This window comes from Culex quinquefasciatus, chromosome 2 (genome assembly GCF_015732765.1).
Source record: "Culex quinquefasciatus strain JHB chromosome 2, VPISU_Cqui_1.0_pri_paternal, whole genome shotgun sequence".
NCBI classification, from domain to species: domain Eukaryota; kingdom Metazoa; phylum Arthropoda; class Insecta; order Diptera; family Culicidae; genus Culex; species Culex quinquefasciatus.
Genome location: NC_051862.1, coordinates 189,723,282 through 189,740,299, shown reverse-complemented (window position 1 = coordinate 189,740,299; position 17,018 = coordinate 189,723,282). Strand labels below are relative to the sequence as shown.

General features: G+C 44.0%; 3 protein-coding genes across 3 annotated transcripts; 1 reads left to right on the top strand and 2 right to left on the bottom strand.

Annotated features, from left to right (window-relative positions):
* Positions 1-8,211: 8,211 nt before the first annotated feature.
* LOC6052178 lies at positions 8,212-11,079 on the bottom strand. Its single transcript, XM_038256121.1, has 3 exons — positions 10,190-11,079; positions 10,007-10,128; positions 8,212-9,941 (listed from the first exon to the last, which is right to left on the bottom strand). Exons 1-3 carry the CDS (start codon positions 10,692-10,694, stop codon positions 8,529-8,531), a joined length of 2,040 nt encoding a protein of 679 aa, XP_038112049.1. The 5' UTR covers positions 10,695-11,079; the 3' UTR covers positions 8,212-8,528.
* Positions 11,080-13,217: 2,138 nt separating this feature from the next.
* LOC6044232 lies at positions 13,218-14,489 on the bottom strand. Its single transcript, XM_038256966.1, has 2 exons — positions 14,286-14,489; positions 13,218-14,218 (listed from the first exon to the last, which is right to left on the bottom strand). Exons 1-2 carry the CDS (start codon positions 14,369-14,371, stop codon positions 13,414-13,416), a joined length of 891 nt encoding a protein of 296 aa, XP_038112894.1. The 5' UTR covers positions 14,372-14,489; the 3' UTR covers positions 13,218-13,413.
* Positions 14,490-14,511: 22 nt separating this feature from the next.
* On the top strand, positions 14,512-15,104 carry LOC6054421 (28S ribosomal protein S21, mitochondrial). The gene is made up of 2 exons (XM_001870301.2): positions 14,512-14,585; positions 14,717-15,104. The coding sequence occupies exon 2, from the start codon at positions 14,789-14,791 to the stop codon at positions 15,050-15,052; it is 264 nt and encodes an 87-aa protein (XP_001870336.1). The 5' UTR covers positions 14,512-14,585; positions 14,717-14,788; the 3' UTR covers positions 15,053-15,104.
* The last annotated feature ends 1,914 nt before the right edge of the window (positions 15,105-17,018 follow it).

Below are 17,018 nucleotides of genomic sequence, written 5' to 3'. Positions count from 1 at the left end.
TACAGCATCACAAATTTTCTTTTTCGCAAAAATAAATTTGTCTATACTTAGCTATATAGGAAACTAATTACTGAAAAACAACTGGACAACTTTTTTCATTAAAATGTTGAAACCATGGCCCATAATTTTAATTTTTCATACTTTTTGTAATTTAAAAATTTAAGAATTTAGGAATTAAAGAATTAAAGAATTAAAGAATTAAAGAATTAAAGAATTAAAGAATTAAAGAGTTTAAGAGTTTAAGAATTTAGGAATTTAAGAATTTAAGAATTTAAGAGTTTAAGAGTTTAAGAATTTAGGAATTTAAGAATTTAAGAATTTAAGAATTTGAGAATTTAGGAATTTAAGAATTTAAGAACTTAAGAATTTAAGAATTTAAAAATTTATGAATTACAGAATTTATGATTTTATGAATTTAAGAATTTATGAATTTAAGAATTTATGAATTTATGAATTACAGAATTTAAGAATTTAAAATTTATGAATTTAAGAGTTTAAGAATTTATGAATTTAAGAATTTAAGAATTTAGGAATTTGATAGTTTAAAAATATTTAAATTTTCTAATGTTAGAAGTTTAAAATTTTAGAATTTAGGAGTTTAAGAATTTTAGAATTTATGAATTTTAGTATTACAGAATTTTCGAAAGTTAGAAATAAAGAACTTTTGAAATTCCCACCCCCCTCCCAACCCTCAATTAAAATCCAAAAGTCAAAGTAGTTATGTCACAGACATAACCGGAATGGCGTAGACTTACGTAAAATTTAGATATGTGGACATGTGGGTTTTCCATATATTAATTTGAAGAATTAGCTATATTCTTTAAATAGATTTACGGAATATGATCATGAATGGGAGATGGAATTCAGCTAAGGGCGTTATTTCGGAGTGGTTTTCTTTCAAATTGTATGTAGTGTTTGGTGGGAATGATGAACAAGAAGAACTCTTTCGTGAGAAAATTGGTGGCCCTTAAAAGGACCGATTAGAGTTGGATGGTGGCGTTGGTCGCAAGGCTCGGTCTTGGCATCAGGCTCGATCTTGGCGTCAGGCTGCAGCCGGGAGATGTTCTGTCCAGATGGGTGATAGGCCGCGGTGGATGCTGCAGGTGCTGGCGTTGTTGATGGATGCGAAACCGACAAAGTTGTTTAGGAAAGCGTGTAGTATTTGCAAATGATTGTGGTGCGAAATTTAGATTAGGCTGGTGTATCAACCAAAGTCAAAATCGGCCGATGATAACTAAAATACGAAACATACCTTCGTGACTGTGTGAGAACATTCTACCAAAAACAATGTCAAGGCATGTCCGCCCAAATGTCGTTGTCTGTAAAGGATTGGAAAGCAGATCAAGCTTGAGGTACTCTTTCATAAAATCAACAAATTTCAAATGTTCCGGTTTGAGGATATCAATGTTAAAATCCCCAGACAACAATGCGGATGTCCTGCATACCAGAACAAATTCCGGATCAAGAAGAAATTTTCTGTTTGTATGTTGCACTTGGCGAAATATACACAACAACAAACAATGTTTGAATCCCATTTTCTGAAACTTTTGTGGCACAAATATCCCCAAACGAATCAGCCTCGAGTAAAATTGGATCATGTTCCTCACTTAACTGCTCAAGATCGTGAGGCGTGGCCGTCGAAGAAGACGAACGAACGGCAAAGAGAGGAAAGAAAGAGACGAAGGAATTTTAGCGAGCCGAATGGCGGGAGGGGAGGGCATAGGGGTTGGGGGCGAGAGCAGCCTCAGAAAGCTGTGCAATCCGTCGCCCCCGAAGACCAAAATTTGTTCCTGAAATTTAAATTCAAATTAGCTCGCTGCCTCGTCCCGGGTGGGACGAGGGCAATTCTTTCAACACTAGAATTTGATGAGACGTAAATCTTTCAGAAGCGCTCGCCGCGAATGCGACGAGCTAGTTGGATGTCCCGATTGTTTAACAACCAAGGCTTGACCCACGAGAGGCTTTTCGGCGGAAGGCAGCAGGCGCGCGCCTCATCTTGTTGATGCCTCGTCCCGGTGGGACGAGGATGGGGATTGAAGCACCTCCGAACCACAGCAACCACGAAAGATCCTAACGGTCCGGCCATCGAGAGGCAACTGGCTGACGGTGACGACGAGAAGGCGATGCGCACTTCTTTTCCAGTTCTGGTCCCTCTCTCCTGCTGCTGCTGCTCTGGTCTCTCTCCTGCTGCTGTTCTGGGCTGAGCTTTCCTGCTGCTGCTGCTGCTGCTGCCGGTCCGACGTCTGAGACGTGAATGATGGAATGGGCTCTGGCGCGCGTTCTTATGTATGATTTCGGCCCGCTACTTCCTCCTTTTCGCGACCGACACTCGGTCGCGTTGCTCGGATGATTTTCCCTCAAAATAGGTACTTGACATTCCCGTCCGTGAGTGGGAAGCGCTCATTTGCTTGCAAAATCTCTGCATTTTGAAAACATTTTAAAACATTCAATTGTTTCAATAGTTAAACTATTTTGCCAACAATGAAAGTTTTATAGCAAATTGCTGAATAATTTTCGAATCGAATGGCACATAAATCGTGTCGATTCGATTAGAGGGAAGGAAGATATAAGCGTTTGACGGATGACGCAGTAATCCAGGGCCTTCGGCCCAGGTTTTTTGGAATGACACCCCAGTACCTTCGACAAAGACGTAAGTCTACGTCAAAAAAATGTAAGGAGCGTAACACGGCCTCCAACCCCCTCCCCTCCCATCTGCGTTAAGTAATAAAAAAGTCAAAGTAGTTATGTCACAGACATAACCGGAATGGCGTAGACTTACGTAAAATTTAGATATGTGGACATGTGGGTTTTCCATATATTAATTTGAAGAATTAGCTATATTCTTTAAATAGATTTACGGAATATGATCATGAATGGGAGATGGAATTCAGCTAAGGGCATTATTTCGGGGTGGTAGTGTTTGGTGGGAATGATGAACAAGAAGAACTCTTTCGTGAGAAAATTGGTGGCCCTAAAAAGGACCGATTAGAGTTGGATGGTGGCGTTGGTCGCAAGGCTGCAGCCGGGAGATGTTCTGTCCTGATGGGTGATAGGCCGCGGTGGATGCTGCAGGTGCTGGCGTTGTTGATGGATGCGAAACCGACAAAGTTGTTTAGGAAAGCGTGTAGTAGGGGAACTATACCCTTTCTCAGCCTATTTCTATTATCGGCCTATCAGCACTTTGATCATGAATTTCAGCTTATATAAAGTGTTTTTGACTGTTCCAAAGTAATAAATAGCTCAAATAAAAGTGAGCAAGCAACTTTCCATTGTTGAAACATCTGAAAATGTTGATTTAATAGCAGAAACGGCAAAAGTGATGAGAATTGGTCGAACGGCTTAGTGTGATTAAAATGGGTATATTTCCCCTATTTGCAAATGATTGTGGTGCGAAATTTATATTAGGCTGGTGTATCAACCAAAGTCAAAATCGGCCGATGATAACTAAAATACGAAACATACCTTCGTGACTGTGTCAGAACATTTCTACCAAAAACAAGGTCAAGGCATGTGCGCCCAAAGGATTGGAAAGCAGATCAAGCTTGAGGTACTCTTTCATAATTCATAAAATCAACAAATTTCAAATTTTCCGGTTTGAGGATATCAATGTTAAAATCCCCAGACACAACAATGCGGATGTCCTGCTTTGCATACCAGAACAAATTCCGGATCAAGAAAGAAATTTTCTGTTTGTATGTCGCACTTGGCGAAATATACACAACAACAAACAATGTTTGAATACCATTTTCTGAAACTTTTGTGGCACAAATATCCCCAAACGAATCAGCCTCGAGTAAAATTGGATCATGTTCCTCACTTAACTGCTCAAGATCGTGAGGCGTGGCCGTCGAAGAAGACGAACGAACGGCAAAGAGAGGAAAGAAAGAGACGAAGGAATTTTAGCGAGCCGAATGGGGGGAGGAGGAGAGGGGCATAGGGGTTGGGGGCGAGAGCAGCCTCAGAAAGCTGTGTAATCCGTCGCCCCCGAAGACCAAAATTTGTTCCCGGGTGGGACGAGGGCAACTCTTTCAACACTAGAATTTGATGAGACGTAAATCTTTCAGAAGCGCTCGCCGCGAATGCGACGAGCTAGTTGGATGTCCCGATTGTTTAACAACCAAGGCTTGACCCACGAGAGGCTTTTCGGCGGAAGGCAGCAGGCGCGCGCCTCATCTTGTTGATGCCTCGTCCCGGGTGGGACGAGGGATGGGGATGAAGCACCTCCGAACCACAGCAACCACGAAAGATCCTAACGGTCCGGCCATCGAGAGGCAACTGGCTGACGGTGACGACGAGAAGGCGATGCGCACTTCTTTTCCAGTTCTGGTCCCTCTCTCCTGCTGCTGCTGCTCTGGGCTGAGCTTTCCTGCTGCTGCTGCTGCTGCTGCTGCCGGTCCGACGTCTGAGACGTGAATGATGGAATGGGCTTCAGTTCAGTTTTCAGTTTAAATTGATTTTATTTGTCTTTGGTGTTGTTTACATGTTTTAAAGTTCAAGTGATACATTGTTTAACAATTTTCATCTTTGGTTATCCTTTTTTCATCAGTGATAAATGTGTGCTTTGTGTTTTGTGAGGTTGTGTTGTACTGTAAGTATCTGTTTGTTTTAATTTGATAACCTACTTAACCTAAATAAAAGAATTTGATAACCTAGGTAGCCAACGCTCGGATGAGCGGGTATTCGGACGCGGTTGCGCTCAGGAACAGCCTATCCAGCGAGTCCTCGATTCGCTGCTCGACGGTCTTGTAGTCTGCGATGCGGTGCAGGTCTCTGGTTCTGGTATCATGGGGGACGTCCAGTATTATCCTCAGCAGTCGGTTCTGGACCACCTGCAGCTTCTGCTTGTGCGTCGCCGCACATTTGCCCCACACTGCCATAGCGTAGTTCACGACCGGGGCTATCACCGACTTCAGGAGAGCCAGCTTGTTTCGTCGGGAGAGGCGCGACCGCCTTGCGATCAGCGGATACAGCGCCTTCAGCAGTCCAGTGCATCTGCCTTTCAGCGAGTCTGTGTGGGCTCGGTATAGTAGCTTGCAGTCAAAAATCACCCCAAGGTAGATGACCTCTTGCAGCCACGGAACGATGCAGCCGTTGACACGCACGTAGCAGTCGGGTGGCGGTAGCAGCTTTGGTGACAGTCGATGTCGGAAAAGGATGGCTTGTGTCTTCGACTCATTCACCTTGATTTTCCAGCTGGCCAGGTACGCGACGTAGGTGGACACACCCTGCTGGAGCCGGGATCGATAGTGGGCTGGTGTTCTACCGTTGGCGATGATCGCGCTATCGTCAGCATATAGCGCTAGCTTGCAGTCCGCTGGAAGTGGAGGCACATCCGACGTGAAGAGAAGGTACAAAATTGGGCCGATAAGGCTACCTTGCGGCACACCTGCCGCGACGTCCTGTACTTCTGAGACGGCTCCCGAAAGATGCACTTGGAACTTGCGCTCGCTGAGGTAGCTCCTCAGTATCCTCGTCAGGTAATCTGGAACGTTGGCCTGAACCAGCTTGTGTAGTAGGCCATGGTGCCACACGTTGTCAAAAGCTTTTTCAACGTCGAGCAGCACCATGGCCGTGTTGTTTGACAGCGCCTTGTTCCGGTGAATTATACTCTCCACCCGGGCCAGCTGGTGGACTGTGGAATGTCCTCTTCGAAACCCGAATTGCTCCGGTACGATGACATTATGCTCGTCGATGTGGATCATCAGCCGCTGAAGGATGAGTCGCTCGAAGATCTTGCTGACCGCCGAGAGCAGCGTTATGGGACGGTAGCTGGTTGGCAGGGTCGGATCCTTGCCCGGCTTTTGGATTGGGATGACCTTCCCCAACTTCCACCTGGTAGGGAAGAAGCCCAGCTGGAAGCATCGAGTGAAGATCGTCGCTAGGAACCGGTAGGCCTTTCCGGATAGTTTCTTCAGGACCAGGTTGTAGATTCGATCGTTGCCAGGAGCCTTCATGTTTTTTCCGCGCTTCACCGCCGCTCGTACCTCGTCCTCAGACACTCGCCCACCAAAGGGGGCATCGGTTTCAGCGTCAAGCAGGGCTATCGTCCGTTGCACTGCGTCTTCGTGCGGGCTCACCATTCCTGCTCCAAGGTTGTGTGCCTCTACAAGCTTGCTGGCGATGGCGTTGGCTTTCTCCGGAGGGGACACCAGGAGTTCGCCGTTGTCCTTCAGAGGGGGGACTGCTTTTGGCCGCTTCTTTAAGATTTTGGCCACTTTCCAAAAGGGTTTGGTTAGATCCTCCATCCGGGTGACACTCGAAGCGAACTGTTCGTTACGGATAACAGTCATCCGGTCCCGTATGTTAGCGTTCAGCACTGATACTTCTTCCTTTTTGAGCAGGCAGCCGGACCTCTGGAACTGCCTCCTCGCGACGTTTCGCTGCTGTATGAGTTGACGGGTGAAGTCGTCGATCGCGGTAAATTGACGCCTCACCGGAACCTCACGGATGCAAGCCTCTTCCGCCTGGTGAACAGCGTTCTCGAAGGCTTCCAGTTGGTTGTCGATGGCATCTATCGTCGGCAGATCCGGTTGATCGGGAATACGGGAGTCCACAATGCGGCTGAGGGACACCCAGTTGACCCGGTGGTAGTCGCGCCTCATCGCCGGTCGAGCAGGCGTTGGGGTGCATTCCAGCTTGCACACTACTGGGTAGTGGTCCGAGCTTAGATCGTGGATTGTGGTTGGTTTCGAGATAGGAAGATCAGACAGGAACACATCTAGCGTGGACGGAGTTCCGGCCGGGGAGAGGAACGTTGGGTCGTCCGGGAAGTGGATGTCGCACGTGCCGGAGCTTAGGTGGTCCGCCAAGAGTGCACCGTTCTTGTTGCGGATGTGATTCCGCCACTGGGGGTGACGAGCATTTAGGTCTCCAGCTACCACGTACCTGGTCTGGTCGTCAGTTAGTTTGCGGAGGTCATCCGCAAAGAGGGCGGATGTACCATTGCTGTCTACACACTGCCGCGGTGCGTAGACAGCAAACAGTTTTACGTCCCCTTGCTCCGTATGGATGTTTACTCCGATCGCCTCGATGATGCTGGTTTTCGGGTGTGGCAGGATGCTGTACCGGATTCCTTGCTTGATCAGGACGGCCACGCCGCCACCGCTGGAGTTGGCACGATCCAGGCGGATAATGTAGTGCTCCGAGAGGGAGAAATTTTTGGAGGGGTTGAGCCGGGTTTCGGTGATAACTCCTACGTCGATTCTGTTCCGCGCGAGGAAATTCTCCAATTCAAACTTTTTCGGTCCGACGGACCGAGCATTCCAGTTGGACAAATATAGGGTGAGGGGCTCTCTAGACCCCATATTTGCACAACATGTAGCCAACGACATCCATTTGGTCGTGATGATTTTTGCACTGCCTTAGGCGCATGCTGTATTCCTGGTGAATGGCCCAGATCTCGGCCATACTGTAGAGCTCCCCTGGAGGATCTTGTCCCACTTCCGGAGCGGGAGGTTTAGCATAGGAACCAGCCCGGGCCCGAGGGTCGAGACCGCCTTTGTTGGTACCATTTCCCAGGGGTTTGGTTCGATCCGGCAGTGGAGGAAAGTCCTTCGTTGGGAGACCCGGGACTGTTGGGTTTACGCCCGGCAGCGGGGGGAAGTTGAGCGGTGAAAGAGCCGGGACGGCAGGAGTGGGTTTGGTTGGTTTTCTTCCAGGTTGATTGGAGGTTGTTGATGGAATGGGCTCTGGCGCGCGTTCTTATGTATGATTTCGGCCCGCTACTTCCCCTCCTTTTTCGCGACCGACACTCGGTCGCGTTGCTCGGATGATTTTCCCCTCAAAATAGGTACTTGACATTCCCGTCCGTGAGTGGGAAGCGCTCATTTTGCTTGCAAAATCTCTGCATTTTGAAAACATTTTAAAACATTCAATTGTTTCAATAGTTAAACTATTTTGCCAACAATGAAAGTTTTATAGCAAATTGCTGAATAATTTTCGAATCGAATGGCACATAAATCGTGTCGATTCGATTAGAGGGAAGGAAGATATAAGCGTTTGACGGATGACGCAGTAATCCAGGGCCTTCGGCCCGGGTTTTTTGGAATGACACCCCAGTACCTTCGACAAAGACGTAAGTCTACGTCAAAAATATGAGCAAAATACAAACTTTCATATACATTCGCCTTTTGAAAAAATCGATCTTTTGAGCCATTTTTCTTGTTGAATCGTTCTACCATTATTTAAAACAAAACAATGAAACGAGTAAAATTGTATTTAAAAACTTGTTTTTATTATCAAAAATTGTAGAAATTCTACTTCTAACTTATAAACTCTTGGAGAAGGCATTTTGTATCTTTCCGAAAATGTTTTACGAATAAATTGGTGTGTTTGTTCCACGTTTTGTACATTAACACATTAAAATGGTCAAATCCGATTAAATTTACGCTACAAATACAATCAGGTTGAAAACAAATCACTCTTAACACTACTCGAAATTAAACAAAATATCGTCAGGTAGTCGCAAAAAAACGATGGCAGCCTCGGGCAATAGCTCTGCGTCGAGCTAAACAAGTGCGTCGTTCGTCCTAGTGAACGTTCTCCTTATTCTCCCGCTTGATCCGTTTCGGGTGAGAATTCGCAGGGGTTGAAGTGGCAACTGCTGCCGGTGCTGCCGTGCCCGAGTTGACCGCTGAAGCAGCAGATGACGTGTCTTTCACGAACTGCGTCATGGTTCGCTGCGAGGACGCAGCCGGGGTTCGGCCGACCTTCATCCGGCTCATCTTGTTCTCGTCGGCACACTTGGTGGTGATGGCCGTTCGGACCATCGGTTCCGTGACGTTGCAGGAACGGGTGATTATGGAGATGATGTCGGTGATGATGGTTTGATCGAGCTTGTCCTTGACGGGTTTGGCGCGATCTCCCATGAAGGCCGGCGAGGGTCGCCCGGTGAGGGTGTGCGAGGCCAGTTTTTCACGGGTGAAGAGGGTCATGAGGAGTTTGCGAGTCGCGGCTTTGTAGTTGTTCCAGTTGATTGCACGGAGCACTTGCTTCTTGACCATGGTGTTGTTGGGGCCAATCGGAGTTAGCTCGCTATCGTCGCCACCGTCGTCGTCGGCCCAATCTTTGAGGACGTCCTTCACGGCTGATCTTTTGTTGGCTTCGCTGGCTGCCGGCGAGTTGGAGTGCTGCGAGTGAACGCTGGCATTGCTGAGACTGAGGGCAGACGCGGAGAATCGTTTGGAGAAGTTGAGGCTTTGGTTCTTTGGTGTGGACGTGTTCGAGGCGTTGTCATCTTTGACCGAGAACCGGCTCTGGCTGAAGGACATGTTGCTATCATCGTGCTGCAACGCGATGTGGTCTATCACTAGATTGTCGGCGGTTGTTTCGAGGATCGCGGAAGATTTCTGCGCGTACGACTCAGCCACACTGAACGCTTGGTCACGGCTTTCCTCGCCACCGGTTCCCAACACAACGTAGCTTGCTGCGGGCGGAATGCCTGGACTTTTAACCTCGGTTATCTCGTATTTGAACTCGTTGCGCTGCGTTGACGACTCGACCTTTACCGTTAGCTGCTGTAGCGTTTCGGCAAACGAGCTGAGCTTTTCCATCATGTCGAACATCATCTTCCGGTTGTACTCATTCTCCATGCGAACGCTCTTCTGCTCGGCCAGGATCGACTCCTGCAGCGACAGAATTCTGGCCAGCTCCGGAGGGCTCACCACCGTTGTCGTCCGCTGAGGCTCGTTGGGGAAGAATTTGGCATCGGTTTGCGTTTGCTGGTCGAACGTCATCGGTGGCGGTGCTCGGAGAACTGCCGGACCGACAGGCACGTGCATGGACATGATCGACGGGGAGGGCGATATTACGCGCTCCGGCGGTTTGCAGTTGTTGACCCAGTTGGCCACGTGTGACTGCACCGGCATCGGCTCGTACTCGGGGCTCACCGGTTCCATGTCATCGTGGGATTGGTTGTCCGTTCGGCGACGCTTGGATTGATGCTGGAAGAGGGTGCAATTTAACGAGTTAGAGATAAGGCAACTGAGTAGTTTTTTAGACCTCTTACATCGACATTCCCATTGCTGATCTGATGGTTCTGGTCCTGCGAAGCCACGGATATCCGGTGCAGGTTCTCCGCTGCCATCTTCCGCAGCTGGGACAGCTCGGTGTCGATGAACTGCTTGTCGTCTGTAATCACACTCGATTGAAGTTAGAAGATCTAATTGGAACGGCCCAAAGTCGAACTTACCAGAAATTATGACCACCGTAGCCTGCTGAATTTTATTGCCTCGTTTCACGAAGATCGTCTTCCCGGTGTGGATGGTTTCCTTCCCCCTTCCTAAACCGTGCAGGATCAGTTCTGAAGAATCGATCACGGAGTACGTGTTGGGTTCCCCCGCCGGCATTTCCCACTCGATGAGCAGCCACATTTTGGACTGATGTATTTGTTGCTGCTGCTGCTGGACATGATGGGCTGCAGGTGTTTCAATTTTCATCAGCACCGGGTGTTGCGTACCGGTGGGGAGTGTGTGGTTCAGTATCGTGGGCTTTTCCGCTTGAATAGTCTTCGCCGAGGCACCCATATGTTGCTGCTGGGGAGTCTGACGACCGTACTGCTGAATTGGAGCGGATGTCGTGTACTGGTGGCCAGCTTCCGAAGGGGCAGCCAACACCCCCTGGATCGGATTGCTGTTCATCGGTACAAAGTGTTGCCCATAGTGCATGGCAATATCGCTGCTTTGTATCGTTGCCATGTTGTGTACCCCACCAACCAGCAGCTGTTCCTGCTGACGGGTTCTCGTCGGCAACAGGAATTCCTTTCCAACAACAAAATCCAATAGACGACTATCGGAACTCACTGCACTTGGCTTGGGGGGGATCCTATTGAATCCGAAACACTAAACACAACAGTGCTAATGCTAGCTAAACCGGTCAACTTAATCCGAAAACACTTTACACTGGACAACGAGGTAACAAAAACTGCAAATCCTGGTCAGGCGTTCAACCCGCAGCGGACAGGCAGGCAGGACGACGGACAAACGATTGAACGATACCACCTGGAATTTAGTGGAAGAAGGACCGAGAGAGTACAAAAACCGCCAAATGCCAAAGTCTGGTGCGGCGTTCATTCAGCAAGCGCAGATTCAGCCGAACGTCTTTTTTTTTGCATCTTGCTCACGCGCGCACGCCACCATGCGGTCAAACTGAGAACCAAAATGGTTTGTGTCTATGCTGGGATAATTCGGGAAAATCAAATTGTTTACGTAAATAGCGTAAATACGTAAATTTTTTACGTAATTTCACAATTATTTCTACATTTAAATGAAATTTAAATAATATTTGTACCATTTGCCATTTGGCAAATTTTTTAAACCTGTTTGCCAATAAAATTAATCTTAAACTTTATCATGGGACCATCCATAAACCACGTGGACACTTTAGGGGGTGCGGTATGGCGATTGTCCACGATCCATACAAAAAATTTTTTTTTTGTATTGACAATTGTCCACGAACAGATCCAGGGTAACAGATTCCCAAAAAAATGTCCACGTGGTTTATGGATGGCCCCCATCCTTTCGAAAAAAAAAATAATAATAAAAAGTTGTTTTAATATTTTTGATCAATGATCTTGTCAATGATTGAATTTTCAATCAAAACGTGAACAATTTGAATTGGCCAAAAAAATGTGATGAACATTGGCAAATACAATCAAGATGTGTGGATTTTTTTCAGACTATTGAAGCATAACATTTTTAAACTGATCGTTAAACTTGAAGTCTTAATTGTGTACTAAAGCCCTATGTCAATTTTTATGAACAACGGTAAAAAACACGATTAAAAACCATTTGTGATTACTTTTTTTCATTTTAATGCAAAAAAAAAAATAATGACAAGACAACATTTTTTCGATGGATCAACTATGGTCCCCTTGGAACGAGCTGTCAAGTAGGACCTTTTCTGTCAAGAAGGACCACGAGGTTAATTTTTGAAAATTGATTTAAAAATCCATTTTAAATTCTTTTTGGTTGTACAAAGGGTCATTGTACTCAGAAAAAAATGATTTATCGCTATTAACAATAATATCAGCAATCTAAGCTTCATTTAAATGATTTAAATGATGCCCTAAATTTAGGACACAATTTACAGTGAAAAAAAATGGTATTTAATTTTGAATTGACGATGAAAACGATGAACTAACTAAAAAACATCATGAATTTGGGAAACTTTTTTTTGCCTACTGATTTGTCGTGCCAAGAGGGTGTGGGAAGGACCGAGGGAAGGACATATATTTATAAACTTTAAAAAATATTAGCAATAGCCTGATTGAAGCAGAATGAATCACAAAATGCTTTTGAAAAAATGTTCAAAATATTTGTTTAGGAATGCATGAACAATATTTTTTTCAGTAGGTTTAAAACTGAGGTATGAAACTATTTTTCTTCTTAAACTGCTTATTTTCAATGTTTGTATAAAAGAATCAGATTTTGATTCTTTTTCGTCATTAACGTAAAAATCTGGAGCATTTTTTTTTTTTTTTTTTGAAAAAGTCCAATAAACCAAATTTTAAGTTTTTGCTTGTTGGGTATTTTTTAATCCCCTGACTCAAGGCGGTTTCAAAAACACCCAAAAAGCAAAAATTGGAAATTTGAATTATTGGACATTTTCAAAAAAAACTCCAGAACATATTTTTATTTTTAAACTTTATCCTTCAACAAGATAAAAAAGTAAGGACTAAAATATTATGAAACGCAATCAAATTGAGTCAATATTAAAAATTCTGATTACTTCTGATCATGGTCCCTTCAGGTCAGTATTTTTACAATTTTCCTGGAGCCTTCGCGGGCCAGATAATGCCAAAGAATGTGAGAATGTACATAACGTAAAGCGTGTTAGAATTGAGCATCATAACTTACTCTGTCTCACTGTCTTTTAATTTTGATTAATCAATAATCAGCAAAATCGCTCCTTGCCTAGATTTTCTGAAAATTGAATTGTTTCTGATAAGATTTCATAGGCATAAATGCACCATTCCGACATGTAATGTACTAAGAACTTTGGTATAAAATGACCAGAAAATATAAAAAGCACCCTCCACCCATACAAGCGACGTCTTCAATAAGAATTTACATAAAACTGTGCATTACCTGGACGTGCTACCATTTTTTAAGGATTCCTGTTTTGGCGTCCTTCGCAAGACTTCTTTTGTTCTTTCTATGCAACCGATGCGGACATGCGGACGAAACTTTATTGTCAGCATTAAAATTTAAACAACTTTGCATGGTGAGGCTCTTTACAGAACATTTTATTTATGTTTTAAACATATTTTCAGCTATGTATAGGTATGTTTTTTTGATTTATAGCTTTTTTTATTCATAGATATTGAAAAATTTATATTATTTTATCACATTAACAAAAAATCTAAACATTATGAAATTTGAATAAGATAAGTAATTAAGCGATTACAGTTTAATATCATTTGGAATATTTCCCGACCAGCTCCCCGAGCAGCCGCTGCTGCGATCCAGTAAGCTGCTTGCAGTGGCTCAGCTCATCCCGGACAGCAATCAACGATTCAATGTCCTTGGCCTGACAGGACACGACCAACGACTGCAGCAGAAAGAACAACTCCTCGCTAAGGACACTAGCTCCGGTCTGCTGTCCGTCTCCAATGGCCGAGTAGCGCTCGATAAACTTGTGGTCATACCGCACCGACGGCGGCAGTTGCAGCAGACACAGCAGCAACAACCGGGTCACCTCGACCCGCTGCATCACCTGGGGGTACATCTCTTCGCAGCGACGCTCCGTTACGTCGTCGTAGATTTCCGTGAGCTTCTCGAACGCTGCCACGTAGTCGTGAATTTTGATGCTTTCCTCCGCGGACTGTTCCAGATCCCAAATCCGGTGACTTGGTGAGCTAAAGTTGCTCGTGATTTCCACGTTTGGGCTGACTTCCTTCAACTCGCGAATGATCGCGGCTTTGGTTACGGAGTCGTCCGGCAATCGGGACAGCGCTTGGGTGTAGCAGCGGAAGGCTCCCTCCAGGTGATCGCCGGAAGCATTCTCCGGGTTGATTTTGATCTGCTTTTCGTTGGCCTTCCGGAAGGCACGGGCAGCCTTTAGCAAAGCATCGACCTCGCCCGGTTCATTTCCGATCATTTTCTCGCACTTGCCCTGGCCCATGTAGCACAGGGCAGCATACTCGGGCAGAAAACAGTTGAAATTGACCGCGAGCAACGCGAACTCGTCGGCCACTTCCGATACATTTGGGGCAAATTGTCTGAAAATAAATCAATGAAATTTTTAGTTTGATTTCGTGTAAATTTATTAGATTATAGACGACTCACTTGAAAAACACTCGCTGAATTTTCTTCAATTTGTTGCATGTTGTTTTGTACTGCTGAATGAGATCCTTTTGGTATTGACTCGACATTATTAACACGAAACAATTATTCACTTTTGTAAATTTTGTTCAATGAACACGCAACAACTCCACAATAAAAATCCAAATCCATCTGGTTCCTTTTTATGCTGCGAGATGCGATGTAAACAATGTAGCATAAATTTAAATGTCAAAAGTGTCAAACCAAAACAAAACAGTTCTGTCAAAGAGGAACTTTGGAAGGTTGCATGTGCTGATTGTTGAGGTAATTTTTAATTAAATTTGAGTTTGTAGGCAATTTTAAAAGAAATTTTACAATTGTTTTGGCTTTGTTGTATTTGGTTTCATAAACCAGTTAAAAAACTAATGGTAAATAACTTGTCCTCATAATTTCAGCGAACGCCGCCAATCCAACTTTACGCAACACCCAAAACATAAAGGCACCAACCCGAGCAGAAAGAAGGCAACATGCGTCACGCCAAGTTTATCGCCCGGACGGTGCTGGTGCAGAACAACAACATCGAGGAGGCCTGCCGGGTGTTGAACCGGATCCTGGGCAAAGAGGAAATCTTCGACCAGTTCCGGCGCACGCGGTTCTACGAGAAGCCGTTCCAGACCCGGCGCCGTGTCAACTTTGAGCGCTGCAAGGCCATCTACAACGAGGACATGAACCGCAAGATTCAGTTTGTGCTGCGGAAAAACCGGGTCGATCCGTTTCCGGGGTGTCAGTAAGGTGGGTGTGTATGTGAAGAGCGGAAAATAAAAAGAGTTATTAGTCGTAGCAGGTTCCGGTGTGGTTTGTAACGATGATGACCGTCCCAAACTATGGAAGACGGAAAATTACAAATAAACATTTTTTAAATATTCTTAATTTTTTATATGTTTGAATAGAACATTAAAATGCAACTTTAGAATAAAGCAGAAACGTCGATAATAAACTTTTTACATAATAATTTTCTGTATGTATGTCGCTCAACTACTTACTCCCATAAAGAAGTTTTTTTTTATTCAAATAAGTTTGAAATTTCAATAGAACCAAGACTGCAAAAAAAATATTTTTCGTACCTTTTTTTGGTTTTAGGCTGCTGCAAATATTTTTCAGATTTTTTTTATAAACAGTGATACCAGATGATTGTCAACAAATATTTATAATGATTTTTTTTTCTTTTTTTTTATTATGGGAACATTGTTCTTTTTTTAGTGCGTTTGTAATCATAACCCTCTATTGCCCAAATTTTTTGTCGGTATTTTTTATTTTTTCCCTTGTTCAGGAGGTCAACTTTGAGCAACTTTTGTACTACGAAAAACATTACTTCTTCTGTTTGTTGTTTTTCTTGTTTAATTTTTAGTATTTTTAATTTGCGTTTATCTTGTTTAGTTTATTTTTATTTTTGGAAGTATTTGGCCTGTTCTACCACCTCCTATTATGTATCACATGTTGAATTTCTATTTTTTTTTCATGTTTTTCACTATCTATCACTTTTGAAATTTTTTGCTTGTTTTTCATATTTTCTGCAATAGGGCTGGTATGCTCTTCGAAAGAAAGGGGGTCAAGAAACAGCTTTATGAACGGCAGGACAAAAGAGAGGGAACGTTTTCTTGGGGCTTTTCTTCACCCTCCCTGGCTTGCTTTCGCTACCGCTGCTGCCCATTTGAAATTTTTCTTGACCGGGTTCTTCCGAAGTGCATACCTTACAATATAATGGCACCATTATCATTTTAACTGTATAAAATGCGTCGAGGCATCGTCTGAGACACTGCCAAAAATTACTGCATACTTCTTTTTCATTAAAATAAATATAGGAAATGTTAGTAGAAAATACAGTTAAAGTTGACCCATTACAAAAATTGACTTTCATTAGCAAAATCACATAAAACAAGTCAAACTTTCAACCCTGAAATTTTTAAAAAAAATGTTAGTCTTGTGCGCAGTCCAATTGATCCTGGCGGGCGGGACATTTAAGGTGTATTTATGAAGTATTTCCTATATCATCGTTGATCGGAAGGCACGGCGTCGTGATGTATTTAATTTACATATTTATATATTATATTATACGTTAAATGTCCAAACTCCAAAGACAATCTTATAAGGCTTTCTAGGCCCAGTGAAAAAAATATAATTTAACTCAAAAATGACGAACTCCTCGTCACAGTGTCCTGATGCAAACAATGATCGAGCTGTAGCTGCCACAGCCCTGTGAAGTATGTTGGAGACTAATATCGGGCAGTCAGTCAAAAAAACCAGCTAGAAGTCGCCTGACAATTTTTTTTTGCTAGAAAGAGATAGGAAACCTGATGCAAACAAACGTCCAGCTGTCATGTAAACATACTTTGAATGTGTTGGTAAATTTCTGACTAGAAAGCCTTATAGCATCGTATTTAACCTGATCTGTTAGTAACCTCACGCAGAAAAATATTTTGTAGAATCAGCCTGTACGAGGTTTGATTCAACAAAATTTTTGTTGAATATAATCAACGCCGATTTTGCGTTGAAACAAACCTTGATTTTCTCAATTCGACAAAAATCTTTTTTTGTTTTGAAAAAGTTGCTTGCAACAAAAATCTTGATTTTCAAATCAACAAAACGTGTTGTTGATTCAAATATGCCTTATTTTTCTGCGTGGCTAAAAGCAACTTTTTTGGCAGTCAACCATGCTCATGCTCAACAAACCATGTTTGAACCTTCTAGCACCTTCTA

What these genes read in the sequence shown, in the direction of transcription:
- LOC6052178 (XM_038256121.1), bottom strand. Translation starts at nt 10,694, where the DNA reads ATGGCAACGATACAAAGCAGCGATATTGCCATGCACTATGGGCAACAC. An exon ending in TACGGTGGTCATAATTTCTG is followed by an intron (nt 10,129 to 10,189) that starts GTAAGTTCGACT and finishes GTGTGATTACAG; the next exon opens with ACGACAAGCAGTTCATCGAC. An exon ending in TCAGCAATGGGAATGTCGAT is followed by an intron (nt 9,942 to 10,006) that starts GTAAGAGGTCTA and finishes ACCCTCTTCCAG; the next exon opens with CATCAATCCAAGCGTCGCCG.
- LOC6044232 (XM_038256966.1), bottom strand. Translation starts at nt 14,371, where the DNA reads ATGTCGAGTCAATACCAAAAGGATCTCATTCAGCAGTACAAAACAACA. An exon ending in ATTCAGCGAGTGTTTTTCAA is followed by an intron (nt 14,219 to 14,285) that starts GTGAGTCGTCTA and finishes ATTTATTTTCAG; the next exon opens with ACAATTTGCCCCAAATGTAT.
- LOC6054421 (XM_001870301.2), top strand. Translation starts at nt 14,789, where the DNA reads ATGCGTCACGCCAAGTTTATCGCCCGGACGGTGCTGGTGCAGAACAAC.